General features: G+C 37.8%; 1 protein-coding gene and 1 pseudogene across 49 annotated transcripts in view; both read right to left on the bottom strand.

The window, feature by feature from the left end:
* Nucleotides 1–27,084, bottom strand: part of Ptk2 (protein tyrosine kinase 2) — a 347,380-nt gene that overhangs the window by 198,777 nt on the left and 121,519 nt on the right. For 44 of the 48 annotated variants that reach the window (XM_087187130.1, XM_087187131.1, XM_087187134.1 and 41 more), the window contains 2 exons: nt 10,393–10,559; nt 812–899 (listed from right to left, as the gene is read on the bottom strand). In XM_087187130.1, coding sequence (XP_087043256.1) covers nt 812–899; nt 10,393–10,559 — 255 coding nt within the window. The remainder of the gene's footprint in view (nt 1–811; nt 900–10,392; nt 10,560–27,084) is intronic. The other 4 variants (XM_087187132.1, XM_087187133.1, XM_087187142.1 and 1 more) reach the window with 1 other exon arrangement.
* On the bottom strand, nt 10,566–27,078 carry LOC101711229 (protein SET-like; annotated as a pseudogene). The gene is made up of 2 exons (XR_015441226.1): nt 13,648–27,078; nt 10,566–13,486 (listed from the first exon to the last, which is right to left on the bottom strand). The product of XR_015441226.1 is annotated as a protein SET-like (transcript).

Raw genomic sequence — 27,084 nt, 5'->3', positions numbered from 1 at the left:
ATGATATATTCCCTAACTCCCTCATCAGCTTCTTACCAAACCATAGCTCAGACTTTAGTGCATCCTATTTTCTCCCTCCCCATGTCCTCCCAAGAAAACATAACTCTTCCTAATCTAAATGTGGACACTCTTTCAATGGCACTTTGCAGGTAGCCATCTTGACTCCACACCTGCACTGAGTGAGCATGCCCTTCTCCACAAGGTCATAAGGACAACACGAGGTAACTGTTCATGATAATTCTTGACAAGATAAAGGAAGTAGAGGTGCAAACTATAATCCTGGCATTCCTGGTCAAGAACACCCATTTGATGAATATGATTACCGAGACAAAAATGTTACCAAGTACATTAATGGCCTGTATGTACATCTTTTTGATATTCAGTAGTCTGTTGTGAATATTCTACAATAATACTAACAAGTAACATATACTGTATTTGTTTGCAAAACTGTTAGTTCATTTGTCACATGCACTTATTGACATTTGCTTTTGTGTATAAATTGTTATATAGAAAAGTTAGTTCAGACAATTTTTATGATACATTTTTGATATTCAGACATAACTACACTTGAATTAAAAACAGAACAATGGTGATAGATTTAATTCTTCACATAAACAGTATCTTTTCAGATTTGTCCAAGCATACAAAAGTTCACAAAATATCAAAAATTCGTAATTTCACAATGGCTAAAAGATTCTCAAGGCCATACAGTGATGATTTTATATTCTCTCAAATGTTAGGTTTAATACAATTGTAAAATAAAATATGTAATGAAGATTAAACAAACAAGTATATTAAAACACTCTTATACCTGTTGATAGAAGAAATTCAGAGTTGGCTTGTCTTCAGTAAACTGGTTTAGAAATCCTTTTGGCAAATAACGAATTCTCAGTTCATATCTAAAAAATAATTCACAAAACAGAATTAGAAATAATTTTCTTGCCGGGCATGGTGGTGCATGCCTGTAATCCCAGCACTTGAGAGGCAGAGGAAGGAGGATTGCTGTGAGTTTGAGGCCAGCCTGGGCTACATAGTGAAATCAAGACCAGCCTGAATTACACAGCAAGGTCCTGTCTCAAAAAAAGAAAAAAGAAAAAAAGAAATTTCTCATAGTCTACAAATAGAATATCAGTTCATACATAGCACTGCCAATAATTCTGAAATATGACACAATCAATTGTTAAATGGAAATATTTATTTTCAGATAAAAAAGTAAACCTTTTTTGAGCATGCTATAGTCCAGTGGTTCCGCAAGGAGACAGAGCAAGAAGAGAGTCCACAGTCCTCCAGCCCCAGTGGTCACTCTCCACCACTACCCAAGGAAAGCACCATCCTCAGTCCTGCCACTGTCCACAAGCTTCCCCCAGCTCTGAACTGACATCACAGGAATCCTATACTCTTTGTCTCTGGTTCGGAGTATCTTTCCCTCAACAATATGCTTAAAAGAGTCATCCATACGTAGCAGCTGTTTAATCTCAGTTGAACAGGTACTGCACTATACAACATTTACTTATCCTCAGTAGAATCAATGGCCGTGTGAGTTGTTACAACAATTTGGTTATCATGGAATAATGCTACTATGAACGTTTTTTTCTATTCTTCTAAGCATAAAAACATACTTTATTTGCTCAGGAAGCCAACCTTCACAAACAGCTAAAACAAACTTTACGGGAATGTTTTCTGTATCTTTTTCTTGGTGTGTCTGTCTACATGAATGCTCTTATATATTATCTTCAGGTAAATATACATACACATTTCTCTTGTGCATATATCTAGGAGCACAATCACTGGGTCATAACAAATACAAACATGAGCTTCTGCAGTTATTATCACACAGCATGCCAAAGAGGCTATGAAATAATTCACTCCCAACCACCACCATGAAACTGCTGATTCCTCACCTCTACCTGACACTCTCTAACTTACTCTATCTACTCTGTATAATGTACATGGTTGTTTGAATTGGCATTTCCTTCATGAACAATGAAACTGAGTGCTTCTCCTTGTTTATTGGACACCTTGGATATCTCCTTTTGTGAAGTACCCGTTCAATCTCTCATCCATTTCTTTTTCTACTGGACTGTCAGCCTTTTCTCCCACTACCCTCTACTGAAATGCAGGTGTTCTTTGTGTACTCTGGATGTGAGGCCCTTTTAAGACACAGTAAATATCCTTTTCCACCCTGAAACTTGCCTTTAACAGTATCTTCTTATTTTTAAAAAATTTATCGATGGGGGGAGGGTCCCTGGGGATTGAACTCAGGACCTTTGCACTGTGCTACATCCCCAGCTCATCCTCTCTCACTCTGTCTCACTCTCTCTTTAATTATTTAGAGGCAAGGTCTTGCCAAGTCATAAAGGCTTTAAACTTGCAGTCCTCATACCTCAGCTTCCAGGGAATACTGGGATTACAATTATGTGCCACCACACTCAGCTTTAATTGATATCTTTTCAAGAAGAATAGTTCAAAACACATAGAGTATACTAGTTGTGCCTCATTAAAATACAATTGCCAAACATTTAGGTTCCATTTCACATTTGCTCTTAGATTATAACTTACTATATATATTATGCATTGGGCAATTATTTACAAAGCATAACATTTCATTTATTTTGACTTGACAGGCATTTACTACTTTATGCACACTATTTCTCTTCATCAGTGTAATGATCAGAGAACAGAAACCTTATGTATTAGGAAATGATGGTCAGCAAGAATAAGTAATCCACTCCAGGGTTACATGCCCAGGATTCAAAGAGGATATAGAAGTCTTTCAGTATTAATGTTATACCCATTTAAAGAAAGCTGAGATCCAAATCCAAACAATGGATAGGTTGGCTACATAACCAGCATCCTGTGTGAGAGAAATTTAAATAAGCATTTTATACATATGATTTCCTTTTATGAGAAACAAAAAGAATATGGGGCTCTCAATTAAGACTGCCTATACTGGAATTCCTTCTTTATTCACTATCAGCCATACCTCTCTGTGCCTCAATTTTCTCATAAGAACATTAGGAGAAATAGTGAGTCTGTAAACACAAGGCAGCTGAAACAGTTACTATCGTACTACAGTAAACAGTCTCTAAATTAACTTTTGTGCCTGGCTGGCAAGCACAAAGTCCTGAGTTCGATTACCAGTACCGGAAAAAAAAAATTAATAGTCATTACTCAACAAAAACTTATTTTAGCACCAATCACATCTCAGGAACAGCTAAGGAGGTAATGTGCTGGTCTCGAAAAGCTCGTGATATCTTTGTGGTACAAGTTAGGAAACAGAATAGGAATACAGAAATCTGTGGAAGGTGGTAGTAAATGTTACAAAAGACAAGCAAAGTAAAGGGACTGCTACATGATAAAGTACTATTTTATAAAGGGTAGTCAATCAAGGACATTCTTGATACATTGATCTCTGAGCAAAGATTTAAATGAGGGAAGTGAAGAAGGGAGCTATGCACTCATGCACAGAGAGGAGTTCCAATCAGACAGTACAGACTGTGTAAAGGCCAAAGGACTGGAGGACACTTGAGAAGGCAAATGTAGCCAGAGTAGACCGAGCAAGAACATTTAGCACAAATGAGATTTCTGGAAGAGATGAGGGCGGAAGATAGCAGGTAACACAGGGCAGTCCATGACCACAGACTCACTCTTGCGGAAAAAGGATACAACTGAAATGCTGTGAGCAGATACTGATATTATAGGACATTTTTGGCAAGGCTACACCATGGAGAACAGACAACAGGGGCCCAAAGGTGGAAATGGGTGGGGGTGGCTAGAAGGCAACTAACTGCAAGACTCAGAAATAACCATCCCATTTTAATTGATGGAAAAAAGAGCTGTAAGGAATTATGTAATCTTCTCAAGGTCCCATGGCCACTGTTCCCCAGCAAAAACTTGCAAGAATGTTCAAAAGCAGAATGAAACTAAGAGAAGTTGCCTATGACTTATGCTGCTTTATTCAACACATTACAAACGAGCATGTTTTACAGAAAACCCTCCTAAAATGTTGCTCAACATTACCTAATTGCTGTCTAATCATCTCTCCTTAGTCCTTTAAATTTCAACACCTGATGCCCACATCCTACTGCCCCACTAAAGCGACATCCTCACACTGTCTCCCCTAGTTATTGTCCTCCTTACACTTCTATTAAGCATCCAGATGCATCCTACACTGTGCCAAAACAGATAAAAACATGCCCAAAATAAAATCATCCTTTTGCTCCTACTTCTAGGCCATATATTCCTATTAGTGCTACTATCATCTTATCTTCCTCAATCTTAAAGTCAACTACAGTACAGCACTAAGGTAACCATGGGATAACCAACTACAATAATAAAAGTGGAAGAACAGAATGTTTTAGAAAAGCTAAATTGAATTAACAATTGTGATGCTAAGATTAGCTACCAATTTGTGCCATGAAATTGACAAGGCATGACTTCACAAAACACAGATGACTCTCATAAACAACATAATACAGACAGCTTACAATCATAATAAACTTCCAATCTTAAAAACTGAGGACAGAAATAAAATATATCACTTGGAAAAACTGCAGTTAATAATCACAGCAAGACAGAATCATCAATGAATGCTACGATTAGTGGATGAAGATAAAATGAAAATCAGGATATCAGTACATTTCAATGTATCTCCCTTTGTTACTTCCTTGTTGCTGGGACAAAATACCCAACATCCACAAGTTAAAGAAGAAAAGATTTATTTTAGCTCACAGTTTGTAGAGATTTCAGTTCATAGTTGGCTGGCTCTAACGCAGGGTGGCATGACAGAAGGCCATGACAGAGGAGAAAGAGTCCATTGCAGGGCAGACAGGAACCACCAAAGCAGCAGCACTGAACCTCCCTTTCCATTCAGGCTACAAGCCCATTGGTTGGTATAATGAGAAAAGTGATGAAGACAGTGGGTGAGGGTACACAGAACTTGTGTGTACAACATTTGTAACTTTCAATATATACTGAGAATTTTAAAACTCCCACACTCAAACTGGTTCTCATGGATACTTTATTATCAGAAATATACAACAATCAACCTTATGAGTATGGGAGTTCTGTAACTATGGTTATAAATACACAGGAGAATTAGTTTTAAACCAGGATAGTCAATAAATACTAGCTATACAGATCCAACAGAAAGTAATTCTAAAGCACTTTTATTCAATCAGCTGATAACATGCCTCAATGGACCTACGCCTTTAAGTCAACTAAGTGGGGCAGCTCCTTCTCCAGTTCAGCCAAACAGGAACTCTGGGATATGCATGTACGTATGTGGGGGCAGGGGTTTGCTGGGACTGAATCCAGGGCCTGCAAGGGCTCTACCACTAAGCCACAGTACCCCAACTCTCAAACAGTAACTGACTAAAGAAAGTGCTTCCAAATACTGACCAGTCAGGAACAGCCAAACCTCACCATGATTCTGTAACTGGTGCCAACCCATTCCTGCTTTTGAGAGTTAGACAACTACTCAACTTCAGGGTTCCAAAAACCTTATACACTACCAAAAAAGTGTGGTCTGCTTGGGAACACTGTCAATGGTTAGCATAGTGCTCCTTTAAGAGCCCAATAAAGCACCTCCCCCTTTTTTTCTGATTCAGATAACAAATAATCATGATCTCAGATTTAACTAATATATATGAGACCATTTTCACTGAAAAGCAAGAAAATTATTATATGGAAAGTCAGAATACTGACTACCTCCAGAGGCAAAAATAAAGAATTAGAAGTGGCCACCTCTCTAATTAAATGAGCTATAATTCAAAGAAAAAAAACCCAATATGCAATATGCAATTGGCCAGACGTACGTTAAGAGGGCCTCTATTACTGATCACAAGTATAGATGAAGAGATTATAATTATAATCATGAACTTTTATGTTTTTAAGAATACAGCCATAAAATCTTTTTTTTTTGGTACCTGGAAGCAAACTTGGGACCTTGTGCTTGCACAAGGCAGGCGGCAGAACCACTGAGCTAAAACCCAGGCCTGCCAACTCTTTTTTTTTTGGGGATCAAACTCAGGACCTTGTGTTGCAAGGCAGGAGGCAGAACCACTGAGCTAAATTCCCAGCCCAATCATAAAATCATTAGGAATCAGAAGACAGAATTACTCAGAAAAATAAATGAAAAATTACAGTTAGATACATTAAAATGTTACGTCAGGCTGACAAAAGACAAACATTATAACCTTCAAATAGCATAACAATAACCTTGAAAGAATACACACATATACATCCCCTTTATAATTACAAACAGTACATACATTCTTTTCAAAAAGGATAAAAACATCAAATACTAAGATACAAAGAATCATTTTAATAGGGCTAAAATATTTGTATCATAAATGTTATTCTTCCTATAATGCAAGAAAAATCAATAACCAATAATCTTTCTTTAAAAATACACACATAGCTAAAACCTAAATAATATACCACCAAATAATCCTCTGGCTGAAGAGGGAAATCTTGGAAGCAATTACAAAATACAGATTGATAATGAAAACACTATCAAAATTATAGAACACACACCAAGCAAAGTCTAAACGGCAATTTATGGGTTAAAATCTTCTATCAGAAAATATGAATGAAAATAAGCAAATTTATATTCATTAATTTAAACATTGTTTGGTTATTAGTTGAAATACAAAATTATACACCATCACATTTTAACTTTTGGCTTATTTTGCAATTACATTATCAATAATATTAGTCAATTTTTACTTAAATATTTTTATTGTATACTTATTTTATATTAGCATGATTAGAAATAAGAACAGAATAACAAATAAGACAAAGTCCCCCAAGGGGATCAACAAACAAAGATTTTGTGGAAGCCACAAAACTTGAGCCCTCGCCCTGAATGAGGGAGATCCCAGCCAGGCCAGAAAGATCAAAAGAGAATATCTAGTAGAGTCACATGAACAGGCAATGTTCAAGAGCCAATAATAAAGTTAGGGGACTAGAGCTCGGATTAGGTGAAAAGTTTTTATGAGACAAAAGCAAAAAGGGAGGTAAAACAAAAGAAGCCAAAGGTAAGATGGAGGCCTATCCAATTTGCCAATTAGCAAAGCTGGCAAAACAGAAAAAAACATCTAATCAGTCTCCAACTTGAGTATTTATGAAATAATTCTAAATTATATTAAAAAGTTAAATGGGAAACTGAAACTTCAAAGGAACTGATATCACTAGAGTAGGGAAGGAGAGCAACAGCAGGAGGAAAGAGGACTGCATAGGAATAGAACCTCTGGAGTTTGGCCCAGTGCAATCAGAAGCTATTGAAGTTTCTATACAGAAATTATCCATACATTTAACTGGATGGTTTACACTCTAAAATCCAGCATAACCCTTCAGTGATATCATGGAAAAGATACCTAACCAATAGCTTCGTGCTATTCTATTACTCCTCCCTTATCAACCACCAAAAAAATTTAGGATTTCTGTATGGGTGACTGCAGTAACTTGTTACTTTCCCTGTGTTCATCCAATTAAATGTGTAGGAAAAGGTAGTCTTTTCTGTCAAAGGAGATAATTAAAATAATTCCATTTTATAAGAATCCCTATTCTTGTACAATCCTATTTTTGTTAAATGTAACTGTGTCTGTTTCCCCATTCCTTGAAAACTCCAAAGAGCTATTTGCCTGTCCACCTGCCATAAAACCAGGGCTTTCCAGATCACAGAACTCACTCCACCTAGCAACCATGATCTCATTAAACTAGACAATCGGGCTAGACAGTGAGGCCATACTCCTGCCAATGGGGCAAGGCACAGTGGCCACCATGCCTCAGGAATAAAAACTGAGTGGACCACCCATTTTGTGCGTTTGCTGCTTCTAGCTACACACCCTTCTGCAGATGTAAAATTTGCCTTGCAGAGACATTTTCAAGAGTTTTTATTTCTTTTGTTGTTTGTGACACCAGAGAATTTGTGCCCAACAAATGTGTGGATTTAATGTCAAACGCAGGTCTAGGGAGACCACCAAGGAGAGCAGAAAGAAGAGGTTATGGGAGTACCCTAAACTAGGAGCACCAGGAAGGTCATGGAAGTGGGAGGAAAACCAGAACAGTTTGGTATATAGGAAGATAAGTAAAAAGTACTCATAAAATTTGTGATGAAGGCCGAGGATTTAGCTCAGTGGTGCTACCGCCTGCCTCACAAGCACAAGGTCCTGAGTTCAATCCCGAAAAAAAAAAAATTTGTGATTAAATGAGTCTTTACTATACACCTTCCCTCTATATACCTAATAATGTTTTTTTAAATGATTTAAAAACTCTTTTCATATGATATCAATAGGGTAACACCATTCTTTTTTTCTGGTTATTATTTGCTGCTATACTTTGTTTTATGTAAGAGTTCTCACATTTTACGTGAGAGTTCTTTAAATTGAAAATGAGTTTATATCATTATTTTTGTTTAATGGAGCCAATACATGTTTAGATCTTCCCAATATTTTCTTTCTTGCATCTGAAACTCTCTTTCAAAGATCATTTTCTTTTTTCCTAGGGCATTGTTAGTTTCCTTTGGCAACAAATTCAGTGGAAAATGTCTATTACACCAGGTTCTTGAATGGTAATTTGAGTAAGCAATTACAGGTTTCCAGTTATTTTTTTCTCACTACTTTGAACATATTTTTCTACTATTCTCTTGGCTGTTATTATTGATGTTGAAAAGTAAAAAGTTTTCTTAATTTTCTTAACACCTTGTCATGTTCACTGATAAACTATTTTACTATAACCTGCTAATACGTGAATTCAGTTCTTTGGGATTTTTATGGTAACCCTGTACTTGAGGGCTCATGTCATTCATTGATTTAAGAATATTCTCAGCTATTACCTCAGAATGTTTTTTCTCTTTCCATGCTTTTTAATCTGTTCTCGTAGAGTTTGTATTAGAAATGGGTTGGCCCCCTTATTCTTTATGTTATAAAACTTTTTTCATATTTCCCATCTGTTCATCACTCTGTGCAATATTTTCAAGGACTTTCTCAGTTCTACCTCCTTGGTTACTAATTCTCAGCCAGGTCTACTGTGCTGTTTTATCAACAACAATTTCTATTTAATTTTACTTGAAAAAAAGGTAAAAGAATTGAATTGAAAGAATTTTTAAAAGCTTGTAAATGTGAACGTTTAGATTCGCTGTACATGTTATTAAGAATATGATTAGAATAAAGTTTGTTTCTGACATGTCTATATGACATGTCTATATAAATGAAGATAACAGAACTGTTAATCTTTTTCTATAAACATCTTTAGCTGACTTTCAGATATTCCTAGTTTTTAACCACTTAATTGCTTAACTAAGTGGTAAGAAGTCAAATCTCCCCTAGTCATTGATGTAGACCAACCAAACCATATTCCCCAGGAATATTTTATTAGCTCAGTTCTAGCTATTTGACAAATTTCAAAATATAGCTATGTTTCTCTGATGAACTCTGTACCTAGGGAAAAAAAGTTGTATTTCAGTTCAGGTTTATTCACTTTACATGTTTGTTTTTCTTTTAAAATATCTACCTAACTGATGTAGATCCATGGTTACTAACACTTTTCAGTACATTTTTCAGTATACAGTTATCTTTATTTCTATGGCATTATCTATAATGGAAAAGGACCATTTTATAAGTTATATTTCTCTCAAAAGTATTTTAGACAAACAATTTCCAACATACTGATTTACTTATAAGTAAATAAAGTTGGGCCAGGGATTTAGCTCAGTGGTTTCGATGCTTGCCTCGCAAGCATAAGGACCCAAGTTCGATCCCCGGTACCAAAAAAAAAGTAAATAAAGTTATTAGGAGAAAACTAGAAAGAAAGGACAATTATGAGAATTCTTTTCTTGTGTGTATGGTAGTAAGGATTCTTTTAATTATCTTGAAAGTTCAGTTTCATTAATTTTTCAGTAAGAGTCATTATGATTCCTAGTCACAATCACAGTGTGAATATCAAATATATACCCATTCTTTTTAGGGAGATATAGATTGATGGACAAGGAAGCAAGATGTGTACCTGCTAATAAGGTAATTGTGTGTGGTTTCCTCATAGGCATATCAAGCTCTGCTACATGAAAGGATGACAATGAATCAAAAGTAAAGAATAAAGGTTTGAGTTCTAAACAAAGCAAAGTAGCACAGAGAAGTGTGACTAACAAAAGACCATCAGAACAGAATGAAATCAGATGGCACAAGGAATGACTACTCAATGGCACCCCAAAGGGAGACTTAACAGAGGCTGAAGAGATCATTAATTAATAATCATTACCAAGTTTCTTCACATAGGGGTCAGAATGCCAAGCAATGTAAAAATTAAGCATATGCATTCACCCTCTTGTGTGTGTGTTTAAAATGCAAAACACATCAAGCGAGGTCACATCACAGTGGGTTTGCATCTTACTTCCACTCCTCTGGTGGGTGGGCGAGCTCATACTTCTCCCTCACACTGGAGACACCCATGTCCACATGAAGCCAGTGAACCTCCTCTGACCGCAGGTGACTGAGGCGGAATCCATAGCAGGCCACGTGCTTTACTTTGTGACTGTCCACTATCTTCTGAATGATGCCCTAGAACATACCCCCACAGAAATGATGGTTACAAGCTGAAAAAAAGAACTGTGTCTTTAGTTAATTATCAGAAATCTTTGGTAAAAGACCATCAAGTTAAATAAATTACTTAATTTTCCATAGGACTCTTTCTTTCTCAAATAGTATTTTTATGAATAAGGAAAATCTTTGAAAACAAAAAGAATGCTCTTTCCAATTCTTTATTGATAAACAAGGCATATAAGCATAAAAGTAGATTTCTGGAATTCTACGGTGGCATCAGCCCCAAACCTGTCAAAAGCACATCAGCTACACTATGGTTATCATTTTCTCAGGACTGGAGCCAAGGGGAAATTATATTTTCTGAAACACAGAGACTATATTTTGTAATATCAGGCTGTAACATTAACATCATTTTTTTAAAAAAATACACATTTAAAAACATATAATTAAGGTTGTGTTTCTTGTGATATTAAAAACATGTGAAAAGTTCTTTGAAATTGGGCCTAATCCATGTCCTATCTGCAGATCTATACGCAATCTAAAATAATCCCTCCAAAAATAAAATACCCCAAATCCAATACTTCTAATGCACGTGCCCCATGATTCAGAGAAGGCTGCCTTTGAATGAGGTCACCAGGAAAGGTGAGACTTCTCATGGGGCTGTGGGAAGGAAAGCATTATAACTGTTTCCTGCCTGGCACCTGCAGAGATGTGGAAGATGTCTGCAAAAGGGCAGATGTGTGGAAAACTCACATGGGAATGAGACAGAACCATCAGTTGCCCTTTATGTGAAGGGCATGCAAAGCGCAACCTACTGTGCTGTCTTTTAGGTGATGAGAAAAACTTTTTCAAACGATGCTGATAGTACAATGAAAATGTTTATGAAAGAAATCACAAAATTTAAACAATTAAGTTAACTAAAGGTATCAATAACTTAAAAGACCCATTTAAAAATTTCCTATACAGTGTATTTTTTTATTATAGCCTGGTGCTATTGATAATATAGTAAAGATATTCCCAGCCCTACCCATTAAAGAAAAAAATCATAATATATACCATATAACAAAACTACATGAGCTACAATGTGTGCACAGGCTGGTATGTGCTGTGCTTTCCCGTCACCTGCATATGACAGGCCTGACCACACGCTGAGAGGATGAGGCAGTAAGCTCCCTTTTAGAAGACACAATCCCAGTTACAAGGTCTTGTATCAATGCAGGCAGTGGCAGAGAGGTATGGAGGGAAGGACAGAGGGGACAAGACATGTATCAGAGAGAGTATGAAAAGCAGTACCAGGCTGCAAGAGCATAAGACAGATTCATAAGGAATGTGGACTCTCATTAAGACTGGAGGGAAGATGGGCATAGTGTTGTACATCTGTAACCCAAGCACTCTTGGCAGGTGAGGCAGAAGGATTACAAGTTCAAGCCTAGCCTGGGCAATTTAGCAACTTACTGAGGCCCTTTCTCAAAAATAAAACAAAAAGGAGGCAAACATCTACGTGGAACTGAGGCATAAAATATCCTTTCTGGCGTTTTGACAAAGGACTAGAAATCTTCAGTCACTGTAAATGACCGTAAACTGCTTCCCACACAAGGGTCTCCTGCAATAGGGGCCAGTGGGATCTGCAAATCTTGGAGAGGGAGGTGGCATCTTTAACGACTGTGTGTGTACACATGTAGTTTTATTGTAACAAAGCAACTTGTGCATTCTGAAAGTTTAAAACTGTGCATCACCTTTTCCTTTCCAGTGAAAACAAAAAAGAATTAAAAATTAAACCAACAAAATTATAATAGAGAATGTCAATTTCAAGTCAGACCCTACAGGTTCTGCTGATTCTCCCATAGAGGGGCAGGACTCAAGTCATCATTAGGAGAGAATTTTACTTTAAGTGTCATCTTAAACTGCAAAGATGTCCGTTAATGCCACAATTAAACACCCCAAAGGAGAAGCCATGTTATCAAATGCCTGCTTAACCCACCAAAACATATCAAACTCACTTTTTAATTACCTTCTAGACCCTACTTCTTAAATTTTTTTTTTTTTCTAAACAAGAGAAAGTAGACAAGTACATGTTGGTACACAGAGATACAGGGTATGCTCTGAGACCAGTATACAGAGAAAAGAAAGAAAAAAACCTAGAATTCTGTAGCTACACAGGGGCCTAGCCACCCTTCAGCTTCCAGCAGAGTGGAGGGGGCAGAAGGGTTTTCTTCCTTCCCACAAAGCACGGTGGTGTGATTTCATACAGCTTGTGTTGCAACAAGAAGGGATAAAAATGAGTTTAAAACAAAACGTTGTAGAGATTCTTTTCCCATTGTGTTCTGGTCAAGATATCTCTGCCCAAAATAAGTCAAGGAGTGTGTGAGAAAAGACACTTCAAGAACAGGGTGACTAAGCCAAGAGGGTAGGGGGAGAGACTGCAATTTGCTCCCGAGAAAATTTTTAGAAAGAAACAAAGGTTGGAAACCATCAGTATTCAATTAGTTATCTTCTTCTTCATCCTTCTTTCCTTCCTCCCCTTCATCATCATCTTCATCTTCTTTACCTTCATCCTCATCACCTTCATCAATATCTTCCAATCCTTCATCATCATCATATCTCCTTCTCCTTCCCATTTCCTAATCATCCATACCAGGAACCAAGTAGTACTGCAATGGACTTGTCCAAGTATCATCTTCGATGACCTCTCCTAACTCATCTGCACCCACATCACAATGGTCAGTAAACCGGTAGGCAAGGGCTCGGGTTCTTTGTGTACCCCTTGCTACTGGTTTTATTTGACATTTGACTTGAACATTTCATCAAATCCTTTCCAGATTTCCATTTGATTTTAGTGACCTGTGAAGATGGAAAACCATTCTCATTCAGATGAAATTCTTTGAAGAGAACTTTATTTTCAAAGTAAAGCATTTCATCAAAATAAAAATCTATAAAAAACAAACAAACAAACAAAAACTAATCTTTGGGCTGGGGATGTAGCTCAGTGCCACTGCGCCTACCTCCTAAGCACAAGGTCCTAAGTTTGATACCTGGTACTGGGAAACAAAGAAACAAAAACAAAACAACAACAAAAACTAAAATAAAAATCTAGTCTGTAACCTGATTTTTATACCCTCAAATTCTGTCACTTCAACTCTAGTCAAATAGTGCAATGCCTCTCTTCATCTTCCTCCCCAAGCAGTGCAGACACTTGTGCATGGTTAACAAATGTTGTTACCCCAAGATTTGGGGTTCTGGCAATTAATTCTAATCTGTTCTGAAAAAGCTGTTGGTGTAATTTGTTATATTATTGGTCTACATTCAGTATCTCCTCTCTGGTTTGTTCTTTAAGTCTATTTCATTGTGTACTTCATCAATATGTTCATTTGCTTCTTGCTGTTCTTCTTCTCCCTTGGGCAGGTGTGGCAAGGCTGACACATCCTTGAATTTGGGGGCTGGAGGCTGTCTGGGCTTCTTGGGTGGAGGGGGAGGGGTGAGTGAAGGCTGGCACTTGGGAGCCATGACATGAAGGAAGTTCCAGCACCAGCCCTATGGTTGTCTTGGGCCACAGAAAGTAGCTCAGGAATGCTTTAATGAGTTTAAGGCAACTTTTGCAACTTTTCCATCCCAGCACACACATCCCTAAGCTACAAGAGAAGGGAGCTGGCGCCACTTTGTACTTCCCACAAAAACACCTTTGTTTTCCTTTTCCAGTTCAGCAAGTTCAAAAACCAGGGCACACCAAACCCTGGTGCGGCACAGGTCTGACATACATTTTCAGTTCAGTCACTGCACACTAAATCCAGGCACCCCTGGCTGAGCACAGGTCTGACACACCGATGCTTTCAGTTCACATGCACTGCACACCAACACCATTCACCCTAGTTGTAGTAGTGTATCACATCAACTCTTTCAGTTCACAGCACTGCACACCAACACTGGTTACATTTGGTGTAACACTGGTTTGACGTATCACCTACTTACAGCTCATTTCTACAATTCAGGAACAACCTCTCTCATTATACCTATAATCAGTCTGTGCCTCTATCTCTAATCATCTATCTCAGTTCACCTGGCCTGTGTCTTTCCACACCCAGATGTCAAGTATAATGCCCCACAAGGGAGAAATCACTCCTTATATTCAAATTTGCTACCAATCAACACTAGGGGAAATACCACTTTTCTGGGTGCCATCCCTAACGGTACCAGGAAAAGAACCAAATATATGGTTCTGGATAACTTAACAAATGTCTCTGTGAACTAAATGCTTAACATACTCATCAGACATTGAAACGCTACCATTTTTGTAGAACCTGTATACTGTACCTGTATATTGTACCTCTGGAATACACACATTCAGAAATAAGACTGCTTCTAGGGAGTTAACAGGACTGGGTCTATAATAGCCAACTAAATTTAGCTGAATTATATTTAATTTCTTATCATAGTTTTGCAGCCCCATGAAAAATATAAAACAATATTTGGCTACTCTGAAACCTCCATTTTTCCACCTATCCCAGGCTTAGAAAAAAATATAACTTTCTGGATTAAATTCTCATAGTAGATATTTTGGAAAATGAATTTTTAAGATCCAAAATAATAGAAGCCAATGTGTGCATCATACTTCTTTCAGGAACACAGCAATGAGTATATACAATCACTTCACCACTGGTGGGTAGTTTGTCCTTTGCAGGGGAGAAAGGGAGGTAGAAATGGAAAAAATACTGCTACAAACATCCTTTTAGGTGTACTCATACCAGTGTATGAGCGCTGCATAGAAACAGACATGGTAAGGGCCAGGGATGTAGCTCAGTGGCACTGTGCCTGCCTGGCATGCACAAGGTCCTGAGTTCAATCCCTGGTATGGGAAGGGGAAGGGGAAGGAAAAAGAAAAGAGACATACAGACATGGTAGGTCACAAGCCACTGAGATAGAAACATTTTGTCAAGCACAAGTTGGCCACCAACAAAACTACTAATTATACTTACCACATGTTAGAGATTGCCCTTCATCTCACATTAATGTGTAAAATCAATCTTAAAATGATTACTATTATGAATAAAACCAAAAACTAAAAAACATCACGCATTTCACTACTATAATTTACATTTCCCTGATTACTTGCTAGTGAGATGAAGCTGTAATTTTGTCTTTATGATTTTGATTCAGTTTGTACATTGGTTTATCACTGTTAAAAGTCAGGGGAGCCTTTCCTTCACCTTTACTCCCTTAAACACTCAATCATTAATGAACAACCACAGTGCCCACTACATGTGCTATACTAGCAACAGAAGAACAGGCCCTACCAAAAAAGGGTCTAGGTCTTGCAGGAGAAATGTGATAATGAATGCATACAAATGAACATTAACTGGTCTGTAGAGAATGCAGGAAGGCAACAGGACAAAAAAGGGATGTTTTGACATTTTCAGGTATCTTCTCATACTTGATTGTCTTTTCTTTACCCCCCCCCCGGCCCCGCACCCTGTACCAGGGACTGAACTCAGGACTGTGCTTGCCAGGCAGGTACAGTGCTGCTGAGCTACATCCCTGGCCCTCACACTTGATTTTCAAGAGGTGGTTAACTAAAACAACTATCTGAAGCCCCATGTGCTAACACTGTTCATGTCACTACCTTATTCTAAGAACTGCAAAGTACACTTGTTAATACTGATCTTCTACAGTGGGCAGCATTTGTTTTTCTTGATGTGTTCCTCCTCCAGACACCCATTATATTAAAGAAATGGAAGGATCTCTACCCCTTTCTGATCATACCCTGTAATGCTAGGAGCCTATCAAGTTACACTACATTAAAAAAGATCCAGATCTTTAAATCTTGTTGCTAAACATTTGATATAGAAGTTCATCTAAAGTTCTCCAACACAAAGAATCACTTTTGTCTCTTAAAGATCTAGTCATTTTATTAGTTCCTTCTTACTGCTTTAACAAATAACCACAAATGTAGGGACTTAACATATTCCTGCTGGCTTAAACCCCTGAGGATACATTCATGACTGTCCCTTGGGTGGTTAGTACCACTGGTGATCCAAATGGATCTTACCACTTTTATCAGTCTTTTTACTAATAAAAAGCTGCCCAATGGGACAGTCCTGTATGTATCACGGGCTCCACAGTGAGACATAAATTATGGCCCTGTGGCAGATCTCGCAGCCTTCTGGCACAGATCCTTCAACCTGCCACCACAGACTTTTTAGCTTCCACCACTGCCTCTTAGGCCTTTCCAGTGCAGATCCTTAATACAGACTTGGATGGGACATTGCCATGAGCTCCAAGCCCTGGAGTGGATCCTTCCGGTCTCCCACGCGTTGACATTTTACACTCTTCTACATCTGAGTCTAGTAAGCAATGACTAATACAGGTCCCATTATCAACACAGTGAAACAACACAAATGTACTATCTTTCAGATCTGGACAGCACAAACCTGAAATTTATCTCAGCAGGCTAAAGTCAAGGTGTCAGCAAGGATGTGCCACTCTGGAGGCTATGGGCTTGCCTCCTCCAAGTTCTGAGGGCCACCTGTACTCTACAGCTCACATTCATCCCTTCCTCCACTTGAAAGCCAGAAACACTGCTTTTGACCCTTCTGTAACAACTTCCTTCTGACCACAGCCAGGAAAGGTTGCCTCTATTAAGAATGTAGGCTCTCCCTATCTCAAGTTCATACCTGTAAAGTCCCCTTGGCAATCTGGGGGAATATATGCACAGGTTGGTTCTACAGTTATCCTTAGGGGCACCCTCCTGCCTGCTACAAAGACCCTCTCTAAGGATCTAGTGATGAAGAATTCCTCTTCCTTGTGCTCTTCTGGGTTTTCCTTTACTTTATTCTAAGGCTTTTCTTACTTTCTGTCTAGTTGATACTCTCCATCCTGGAAAGGATGTTTAACTCTCAGACCTCTGGAGTCCTTTTTGGCATCCAAAATAATTTGCATCCACAGTGAGTGGATGCAGTGAGTGTTCAAGTTTTAAAAATATACTTTCTTAGTGCCCATTACTTTAAAAAAGTACTGGGTTTCAATGTGATATTTTCATACATGTGACATAGCCATCCTCTCATTACTTTCCCTTAAACTCTCTCAATTCTTACCTTTACTCCATTACTGATCTAATAAAGTATTACCTCCTCTACTTTCGTGCCATTTTTTTTTCAAGATTCCACATACTAGGGAAAACATGATCCTTATATTTTTTTATCTTATTTCACATAACATGATGAGCTCCAGTTCCATTTTCCTGCATAGAGTGGAATACTCCTTTATGTATATATACCACATTATCTTTATTCTTCCGTAAATGGGCACTTCGGCTGACTCTGTATCTTGGCTATTGTGAACTGTGCTGCCAAAAATATGGGTATGTAGGCATGCCTACAGTACTCTGATTTTAACTATTTTGGGTATATACCAAGGAGTGGGATAACTGGGTCATACGGTAGTTTACTTTTAGTTTTATAAGAACCTCCATACCAATTTCCATAGTGGCCATACCTATTTACATAGTAGTATTGAAGTGTTCCCCCGTGCCACATTCTTGCCAATATTTGTTTTGTATTTTTTTTTTTTTTTTTTTGGTACCGGGGATCGAACTCAGGTCCTTGCCCTTGCACAGCAGGTGGCAAAACCAGAGCTAAATCCCCAGCCCTTGTTTTCTATTTTTGATGACAGCCATTCTGACTAGTGTGAGATGAAATTTTGATGTATCGTAGTTCTGATTTACATTTTCCTAATGGTTACAGATGCTAAATATTTTTCATGTATTTATTGGCAATTCACTTGCCGATTTGATTGCCCTATTTGTTGTGATGAGTTTTTTGTGTGTGATTGAGTTATTTTATATATCGTAGAAATTAATCTCATCAAAAGAGTACTTGGCAAAGATTTTCTCCCATTCAGTACGCTCTTTCTTCACTCTGCTGGCTGTTTACTTGGCCAAATCTTTTTAATTTGACATAGTCCCATTTTCTGATTCTTGTTATTTTTCCTGTACTACTGGGAGTCTTACTTAGGAAGTCTTTGCCTGTGCCTATGTGTTATGGCTTGTATATAGATCCCTCCCACCCACAAACCCTAATGTAGTCACATGTTGGCTTTTTCAGAGGCTGCTGGATCTAGTGTGTGATGCTTGGAGTAAGGGTGTGTGGTTAATAAATTAATTCACTAGTCAGTTTGGCATAGTTCTGAGTGTGGATAATGGGAATGCCCATCCTGGATGGGAGCAGTATCCATTCCTAAAATCTTGTACCCTGGATATCAGGGACAGAAAGAGGGCTGCTGGGGTTGCTTATAACTTGCTGCCTTCTGCCTGCCATAAACTGTTTTTCCTCTTTGATACCACTCTGCCATGCCACACTGTCTTGGAGACAGCCAACTATGAACTGAAACCTCTACAAACAGTGAGCCAAATAAATGTTTCCTCCTTTAACTTCGGATGTCAGGTATTTTGTCTTGGCACTAAGAAAAGTAACTAAGACACTATGTCTTGAAGTGTTTCTGTTTTCTTCTAGCAGTTTCAAAGTTTCAGGTCTTATACCTAGGTCTTGCATCCATTTTGAACTGATTGTTATACAAAGTGAGAGACAGAAGAGCAGGTGGCATAGAACAGCTAACATTTCTGACTCACAAGCAGTAAAAAGTGATGACAACTAACAATGAATACTGCCAACCACTGGACTATTCAGAGAAGGTCTTCCAAGAAAGTGACTACATTTGAACTCAAGTAAAACTGTCCAAAGGTTCCCTTCCCCTATGGGAAGACAACTCTGCTCTTAGAACTCAATGCATTTCCCCACTCCAATCAGAAGATCAATTATAAAATCAATCACAATATTACTTTCCACTACTATCTTCCCATTATGAACCTAGTACTGCTCATAATTAGTATTAACCCAACTTCATGTGCAGGAGATGGTGGTGCATCCTATAATCTTAGCTACCCCAGGAGGCTTATACAGGACTATCACAAGTTAGAGGCCACACTGGGTAACTGTCACCCCAAGCGTAATGAAAAGAAGAGGCCCCTTTTTTTTATGAAGACAAAAATGATACTTTCCTATCCTCCAAGTTTTTAGAAGAAGTGAGATGTGGAGAGTGGCCCGAGAGCAGTTGGGACAAAGGGTGAAATCTTGAGTCAGGGTCTAAGATACCCGGCTGCACCTGAAGCAGAGGTAGAATGACAAAGCTAAAGTTCATGTGCAATTTCCAGTGTCTTCTAAGTTGACAAAAGTTTTTGGCTTAGGCATCAAGGTCTATCCAATTCTACTAGCTGGTAAATTCATTACATCATGCCTAGAGTCACTGATTATATGTAACATATTAATAATGGGTGAAAGAAAAAAAATAAAAGACAATAAAAGAATAATGTCCAAGAACTCAGTTGTGACATGATCTTTAGCAGCTTTCCACAGTCCTCCCACAGACTTGGCTCCTGGGGACAAAATGAGTTGTTCTAGGCTTTGTAATTAATTTTTTTAAACATAAGCCAGAAATGCAAGTTTGACAGAAACATCAGTAAAATGAGGCATAGCTTCAGACAAACATGTTTTTAGCTATCAATTTAGTGTCTTGTTGGTTGATAGTCTACTGAGGCTTTCCACTTCTGCAACCACTTTCCTAGATTGAATTTGCTACAAACACTGCATTTCATCCAAGGCGTTACATCATCATAAAGTCTCTACTGATGAATACTTGCTGTGCCTGCTTGCTCTGCTGGAAATGCTGGTGATGATATGTAAAGTCCAAAGGTCCCTGTTGTTATAGAACTTAATGTCAGGAGAAAAAAATATAAGAAATGGGCAAAATGAATCAAGAACAAGATGATTTCCTTAAGGATAAATAACCTGAAAGGAATTTAACAAAACAAATATGGTGGGGACAAAGGAGCATTCTTAGGCTAGAATAACACCAGAATGAATGAGGTACATAGCAGACAAGGAGTCAGATCCTGTAGGTCTCTGTTTACTTCTGAAGAAACCTGGCTTTACTCTGAGAGAAATGGAGCCACTTGAACTTCTGAGTAAATTACTGATTAGATCAGCATGTTAGAGAAACAGCTCGGGAATCAGGAAAAAACAAGGTGTGTGACTGGTAGGACAGAAGTCAGCAAGTATGATGAGAGTCAGATGGGACTCCTGGTGGCTGTAAATGTTGACTCTTAGAGGTTCTGAATGCAGTAGTGACATGTTTCAGCTTTTGTTTTAGCAAGATCATTATGGCTGCTGGGCTGTCAGTAGTTAGGTAAGCAGATAAACAGGATGCCAGTTAGCAGATGTGATCATGTACTTGAGAGACAGATGGGGCACATAGAAAGCTATAGTACTGGAAGGCCTATGGAAGAGGTGAACTGACGATGGTATGGACAGGATTAACTGGATATAAGGTGAAGGGAAGGGAGTAAAACATGGTTGCAAGAGACTCAAAAGTAGGGCAACCCTAGCCTGAAGCACTGGATGGCTCTCCTAGAATAAGAAGTGAGGAAAGGGAGTGAAAAGAATGTGTAAGATCTCAAGTATTGTCAGATGAATAAAGTCAGAAGTTATGAAATGGCTATCTAAGAGAGCAGGTCTGGGCAGTACAGGGATCCTTCAGAGACTATGCAGGTTCAACTCAAGACCATCGCAATAAAGCAATACCACAATAAAGGAAGTAACACATATTTTTTGTTGTCCAGGTATATGTAAAAGTTATGTTTACACCATAGTCTACGAAGTATATAATAACATTATGTCTTGAAAAACAATGTACAGGATAAGCTGGGTGTGGTGGCAAATATCTGTAATCCCAGAACTCTGGGAAGCTGAGACAGGAGGATCACAAGTTCAAGTCTTACTTGGGAAAATTAGCAAGACTATGTCTCAAAAATAAAAATAAAAAAGAGCTGAAAATGTAGCTCAGTTCAAAGGCCCTAGGTTCAATCCCTAGTGCCACAAAATAAGTAAATAAAAATTTTAGATACATATAATGTATATATCTTAATTTTAAAAGTTTACTGCTAAAAATGGTGATAATCATCTGAGTCATCAGTGAGTCCTAATTCTTTTGCTCATGGAGGTCTCACCTAGATGCTGATGGCCATTGACACCTCATATTGGTGGTTACTGAAGGTTGGGGAGGCTGTGGAAATTTCTTAAAATAAAGGTAACAATGAAGTTCCCCATAGCAATTGACTCTTCCTTTCACAAAAGATTTCTCTTCAACATGGGATGCTGCTTGGAAGTACTTTACGCACAGAACACCTTCCAAATTTGAATCAGTTGTCTCAAAATCTGCCATTGCTCTATTAAGTTTATGTGCTTTTCTAAATCCTTTGTTATCATTTTAACAATGTGCATGTCATCTTCACCAGGATTTTCTTACAAGAAACCACTCTCTTTGCTCATCCATAAGCAACTCCTCAACCATTAAAGTTTCATCAAGAGATTATAGCAATTTAGGCACATGTTAGGCCCTAATTCTAACTTGTTTTTTTGTTATTTCCAACATATCTGCAGTTATTCCTCTACTCAAGTCCTGAACCCCTCAAAGTAATTCATGAGGGCTGGAACCAATCTCACAATCCCCCATTAATGATATTCTGACCTCTTCCTGTGTTAATCACAAATTCTTAATGGCATCTAGAATAGCGGAACCTTTCCAAAATAATTTCCATCTATTTTGCCAAAATCCATCAGAGGAATCACCATCTATAGCAACTGTTGTTTTACAAAATAAAATGGATTTCTTAAATAATAAGACTTGAAAGTCAAAATTACTCTTTAATCCCTGAGCTGCATAATGAATATCATGTTAGCAAATGTGAAAACATTAATTTTTACATCTCCACTGGAACTCTTGGGTGACCAGGTACATTGGAATGAGGGCACTAATATTTTGAAGGAATCTTTTTTTGAGCAATAGGTCTCAAGAATGGCCTTAAAATATTCAGTAAACCATGTTTAAAAACAAAAAAATTTTTAAAAAAACATGTTATAAACAGATGTGCTATCATCCAGGCCTTACTGTTCTGAAGAGCACATGCAGAGTAGATTTAGAATAACCCTTAAGGGCCTTAGAATATTTAAAATGGTAAATGAATACTGACACCAACCTAATTTCACCAATTATATTAGCTCTAACAAGTCTGTCTATGCTTTGAAGCCAAGCACTGACTTCTCTCTAGCTATGAAATTCCTAGAGGGAATCTTCTTCCAAGAGAAGGCTGTTTCATTCACATTAAATACTTGTTCATTAGCATAGCCATCTTCAACCGTTATTTACTTTTTTTTTTTTGGTACTGGGCATCAAACTTAGGACCTTGTATTTGCAAGGCAGGCGGCGGTGCCACTGAGCTAAATCCCCGGGCAACTGTTATTTAATATAGCTAGTTCTGGAAAACTTGCTGTAGCCTCTACATTAGCACATGCTGCTTCACCTTAAATTTTTATGTTACAGAGGTAGCTGCTTTCCTTAAACCTCAGAATTAACCTCTGCTAGCTTCAACCTTTACTTCTGTGGCTTCTTCATCTCTTTCTGCCTTCATAAAATTGAAGAGAGCTACTATAAGAGAACTGAATTAGAAATGAAGTGAGGACCTTGCTCTGGACTGGGCTTTGGCTTCAGGGAATGTTGTGGCGAGTCTGATCATTAATCCTGACCACTAAAACTTTCTCCATCAGTATAAGGCTATTGCATCAGCTTATCATTCATGTGTTTACTGGACCAGCAATATTTCTTTCCTTTTACAACTTTTCTTTTGCATTCACAACTTGACTTTTGACACGGGACCTTTTGATCTATTTCAGCTTGTGACAAGCCTTCCTCATGAAGCCTAATAATTTCTAGCTTTTGATTTATAGTGAGAGACATGAAACTCTTCTTTCATTTGAACACCAAAGAGACCGTTATTGTTAACTGGTACAGTGTCAATACTCAGCGTCCCTGTCTCAGGGACTAAGGAAGATGGAGGAAAGGCAAAGGTGGGAAATGGCCAGTTGGCAAAGCAGTCAGAATACAAATTTATGAAGTCTGCAATCTTACAAGGGCACAGTTGAGCCCCTGTGTAATTACATCAAAGATCACTGAACACAGTTCACCACAAAAGATACACTAATGATTTTAAAAGTCTGAAATATTGTGAGAATTACCAAATGTGACAGAGATGTGAACCAGTAATGTTGAAAAAATGGTGCCAAGATAATTTGTTCAGCACAAGATTGACACAAATTTTCAATTTGTTCTTTTTAAAGAAGTATTATCTGTGAAGTGCAATAAAGTAAGACACAATAATGAAGTAAGCCCATATAGCATGACAGCCACGAAGCACCAAGGCTGTAAATCTGAGTGACCAGTCAGTCAGGGTACAGGTAAGGAATAGGCAGAATAATGGGTTAAATCTCAGTTGTAGCTTTAAAGAGACAACAACAAAGTAAGAGAAGTACAGGGAGACCACACTCGACAGTGGTGTGATGATGAGCCTCAGCCTTAAGCATCATTCCAAGTGATCGACCTTCTGGGCTCTGGGCTCACTTTCCATGCTCCACTATCATGTTTTTCCAATGACAGCTTCTACACACTATTTTTCTGGAGGTACCTCCATTCCTGATTTTCCTGAATGATAATCTATTTGGTTTTGGGTTCTGATCTAGACATTATTTTCTCGAGCCTTCTGAAGATGCTATTCTGATATTTTCTTGCTCCTGGGATTGCTTATGAAAAGTCTGGGTAAACGGCATGGAGCACAACTGTGTGGTAAAAATACTATGTAAGCCACATAAGTAATATCAAAATATCTAGTCATGTTAAAGAGTAAAAAGAAACAAGTAAATTCAATTCTTAAAGTTTATTTACCCAAATATGTAACAAAAGTATTTTTAACATACAATCATACAACACTGTTGTCATTTTTGCACTCTTTTAAAACTCTATACTGTGTTTTTGACATCTAGAGTATATTTTTAAACCTTCAGCCTGTACAATTCACACTAAGCCACATTCAAGTGCTCAATAACCAACAAGCCCAAAACAAGGGGCAGAACTGCTATAACTGCTGATCTAATTATTCAGTAACTTTGGACACAACAAGCCATACTGTTTCAGAAAAGGCTCCCATGGATTCTCCTTTGCTACTACTAAATGTTTTGTTTTGTTTAATTTTGCTGAGACATTACACTTATTCTCTCATTCCCCTTTTTGTTCTGGAGTCACCAAATGCCCAAATGTTTTGTTTCTTCTACTTCAGTCTTTCTGGATGATATGTTAATCTATAAGTTTCCTTATTCTGATACCATTTGGAAGAAAAATGTCACGGATAGGTTCTTCAGTACTACTTTGTTCAGATATGCAGATCCACCCATTAATTTAAAATAGAAATACTGCATTTTCAAATGTTATCACATTAAAGCATTTAATGGAAGTGGATAACGAATAATATCCAATCTTCCATCACCCAGTGTCTTTCAGATTTCATGCTACCTCAGGAAAGGGCTATGGTAAATTCAATGCCAATTGTGACTTTTCTGCCTCAAGCTGAAAATGAATTGATATGGATAATTAAACTTCAACATTTATCAGGTACTTTGAAATAAAACAACCTGCTTTTTTGTTACAGAGATTTGGTCATGTTGACCTTCACAAAAGTTTGATACATATGTTCACATAACCCATGCATTTGTGTCTGAGGTAAATTTTTAATATAAGTTAAAGTCTCGCCAGTCTCCAGTAACCACTAGACCTCTCCACGGCAGTAAGCTGCACAACTGTAGAAAATATGATAATAAAATCATGGCAGAGCTGCTCCATAGCCTTTGCAGGATAAATTTTCTGATTAAATAACTCTTCAACATCTTTTAAATGCCATGTCAAATTCATAATCTTTAAAAGGTTTCCCTCCTATACAAATACTCAAAAGCTTATTAAGGCTGATCTAATTGTTAAAATAATTTTCTCATTCATTATATCTGAATGAGATATAATATCTAGAATACTCACTTAGAACCTTCCCATAAAGTTATAGCTACAAGGTTTCTTCCAGTATAAATTACCTAACATTACAGAAATATCTAACAAGGAGGACAGACACTTGTGGGAAGGCCTCTACCAAGTGATTGTGTGTGTGAGATTAGAGTAAAACACAGAACTAGAAAAAAACACAAAACCAACAAGCGTTATAAAGTTTGTTTTAAAAACACTATCATATTTCATGTACATATTATTTGTACATGAGTAGATATTAACATAATTTTCCGTTTTGAATCATCCCCCCTTTTAATAAGCCATCTGACTAGCCTATCAATATTGCATTGGTACAAAGGTAACAGAAAATGATATATGATTGATATGAAAGATTTTACCCTTAAATCTAACGCCTACCAATCTCTTTATTTTGCTTAAAACAGTAAAAGCATTTAAAGAGCAGCAAGTTAACTTATTTCATTATTATAAAAAGAAAGGGAAAATGACATCAATAAGCTTCTTCATCACTGGTCACTTCTGCTCCCTACAGATGAATAGACTAGTGGAAGGGGGGCCAGAGGGTGGTATTTGCCAGCACTTGAATGAAATAAATGCTTTCTGAAAATTTACAAACTGAGCTCAGTTTTTTGAAGTAACTGTTACCTGCTCATTCCTCATTTTTAGAAACAGACCCTCAGCTATACGCCCCCTGCTCTTTCCCACAAGTCACCAGCTCTCATACCTCTCCCAAACCAAAGGAAGCCCTTCGCCATGCTAACTCCTCCACTTATTAGGTACAGTGTGTCTTCAGGCTTCCAAACACCTGGGACAACCTCCAGAGAACCACTTACTGTGCTGTGCTGTCATTAAGACCATGATGTCACCCCCCACTCCCAAACCTGTGAACTTGAAGGAACAAAAGCAAAGACTTTAAAAGGAACGTTGTTATGATCTGGACACTCAATGTCTCTCCAAGGTTCATATCTGATCCACAAGGTGGTGCTATTGAGAGGTAGCATAGACCTTTAGGAGGGGGAGCCTAGTGGGAGGTCCTTAGGTCACTGGAGGACATGCTCTTGAAAGGCATCGTAGGACACTAGTCTCTTTCTCTTCCTTTTTTTTTTATTTTTTATTTTTTTCCTTATGAGGTGAGAGGTGAGTAATTTGCTCTGCTGTGCACTCTTGCCATGTTATGTTGCTTTGCCAGAGGTCAAAGCAATGGAGTCACTCAGTAATGAACTGTAATCTCCAAAACTGTGAGCCAAAATAATCCTTTTTCTGTTTATAAATTAATTGCCCCAGGAATTTCATTATAGTAATGGAAATCTCACTCTTACAGAACTTTTACATCTCTAGAATTTAGCACAGTGTTCAATATATATCATATAGCTGCATTCTAAAAAAATAGTTCTATCTGGAGTTATACAAACACTTCAAAAATTACATCTAGAAAATCAGTTTCTTGTTAAGTATTAGGGGCTATTCTGTTTTGTTTCCTTGCACTTTTCCATGATTAAAATTTTTAAAATGGAAGAACAAATCAATGCCATTGTATAACTAAAACATGAGTTAGGTGTTATATTTCTAAGAACTTAGATGTCACATAGAAGGAAGTACTTAC

Source organism: Heterocephalus glaber, unplaced genomic scaffold (genome assembly GCF_053883595.1).
Source record: "Heterocephalus glaber isolate CG9 unplaced genomic scaffold, H.glaber_assembly_v1.0 deba00000281, whole genome shotgun sequence".
In the NCBI taxonomy this organism is placed as follows: domain Eukaryota; kingdom Metazoa; phylum Chordata; class Mammalia; order Rodentia; family Bathyergidae; genus Heterocephalus; species Heterocephalus glaber.
Note: the sequence above shows the minus strand (reverse complement) of the source record. Positions and strands in the feature narration are given on the sequence as shown.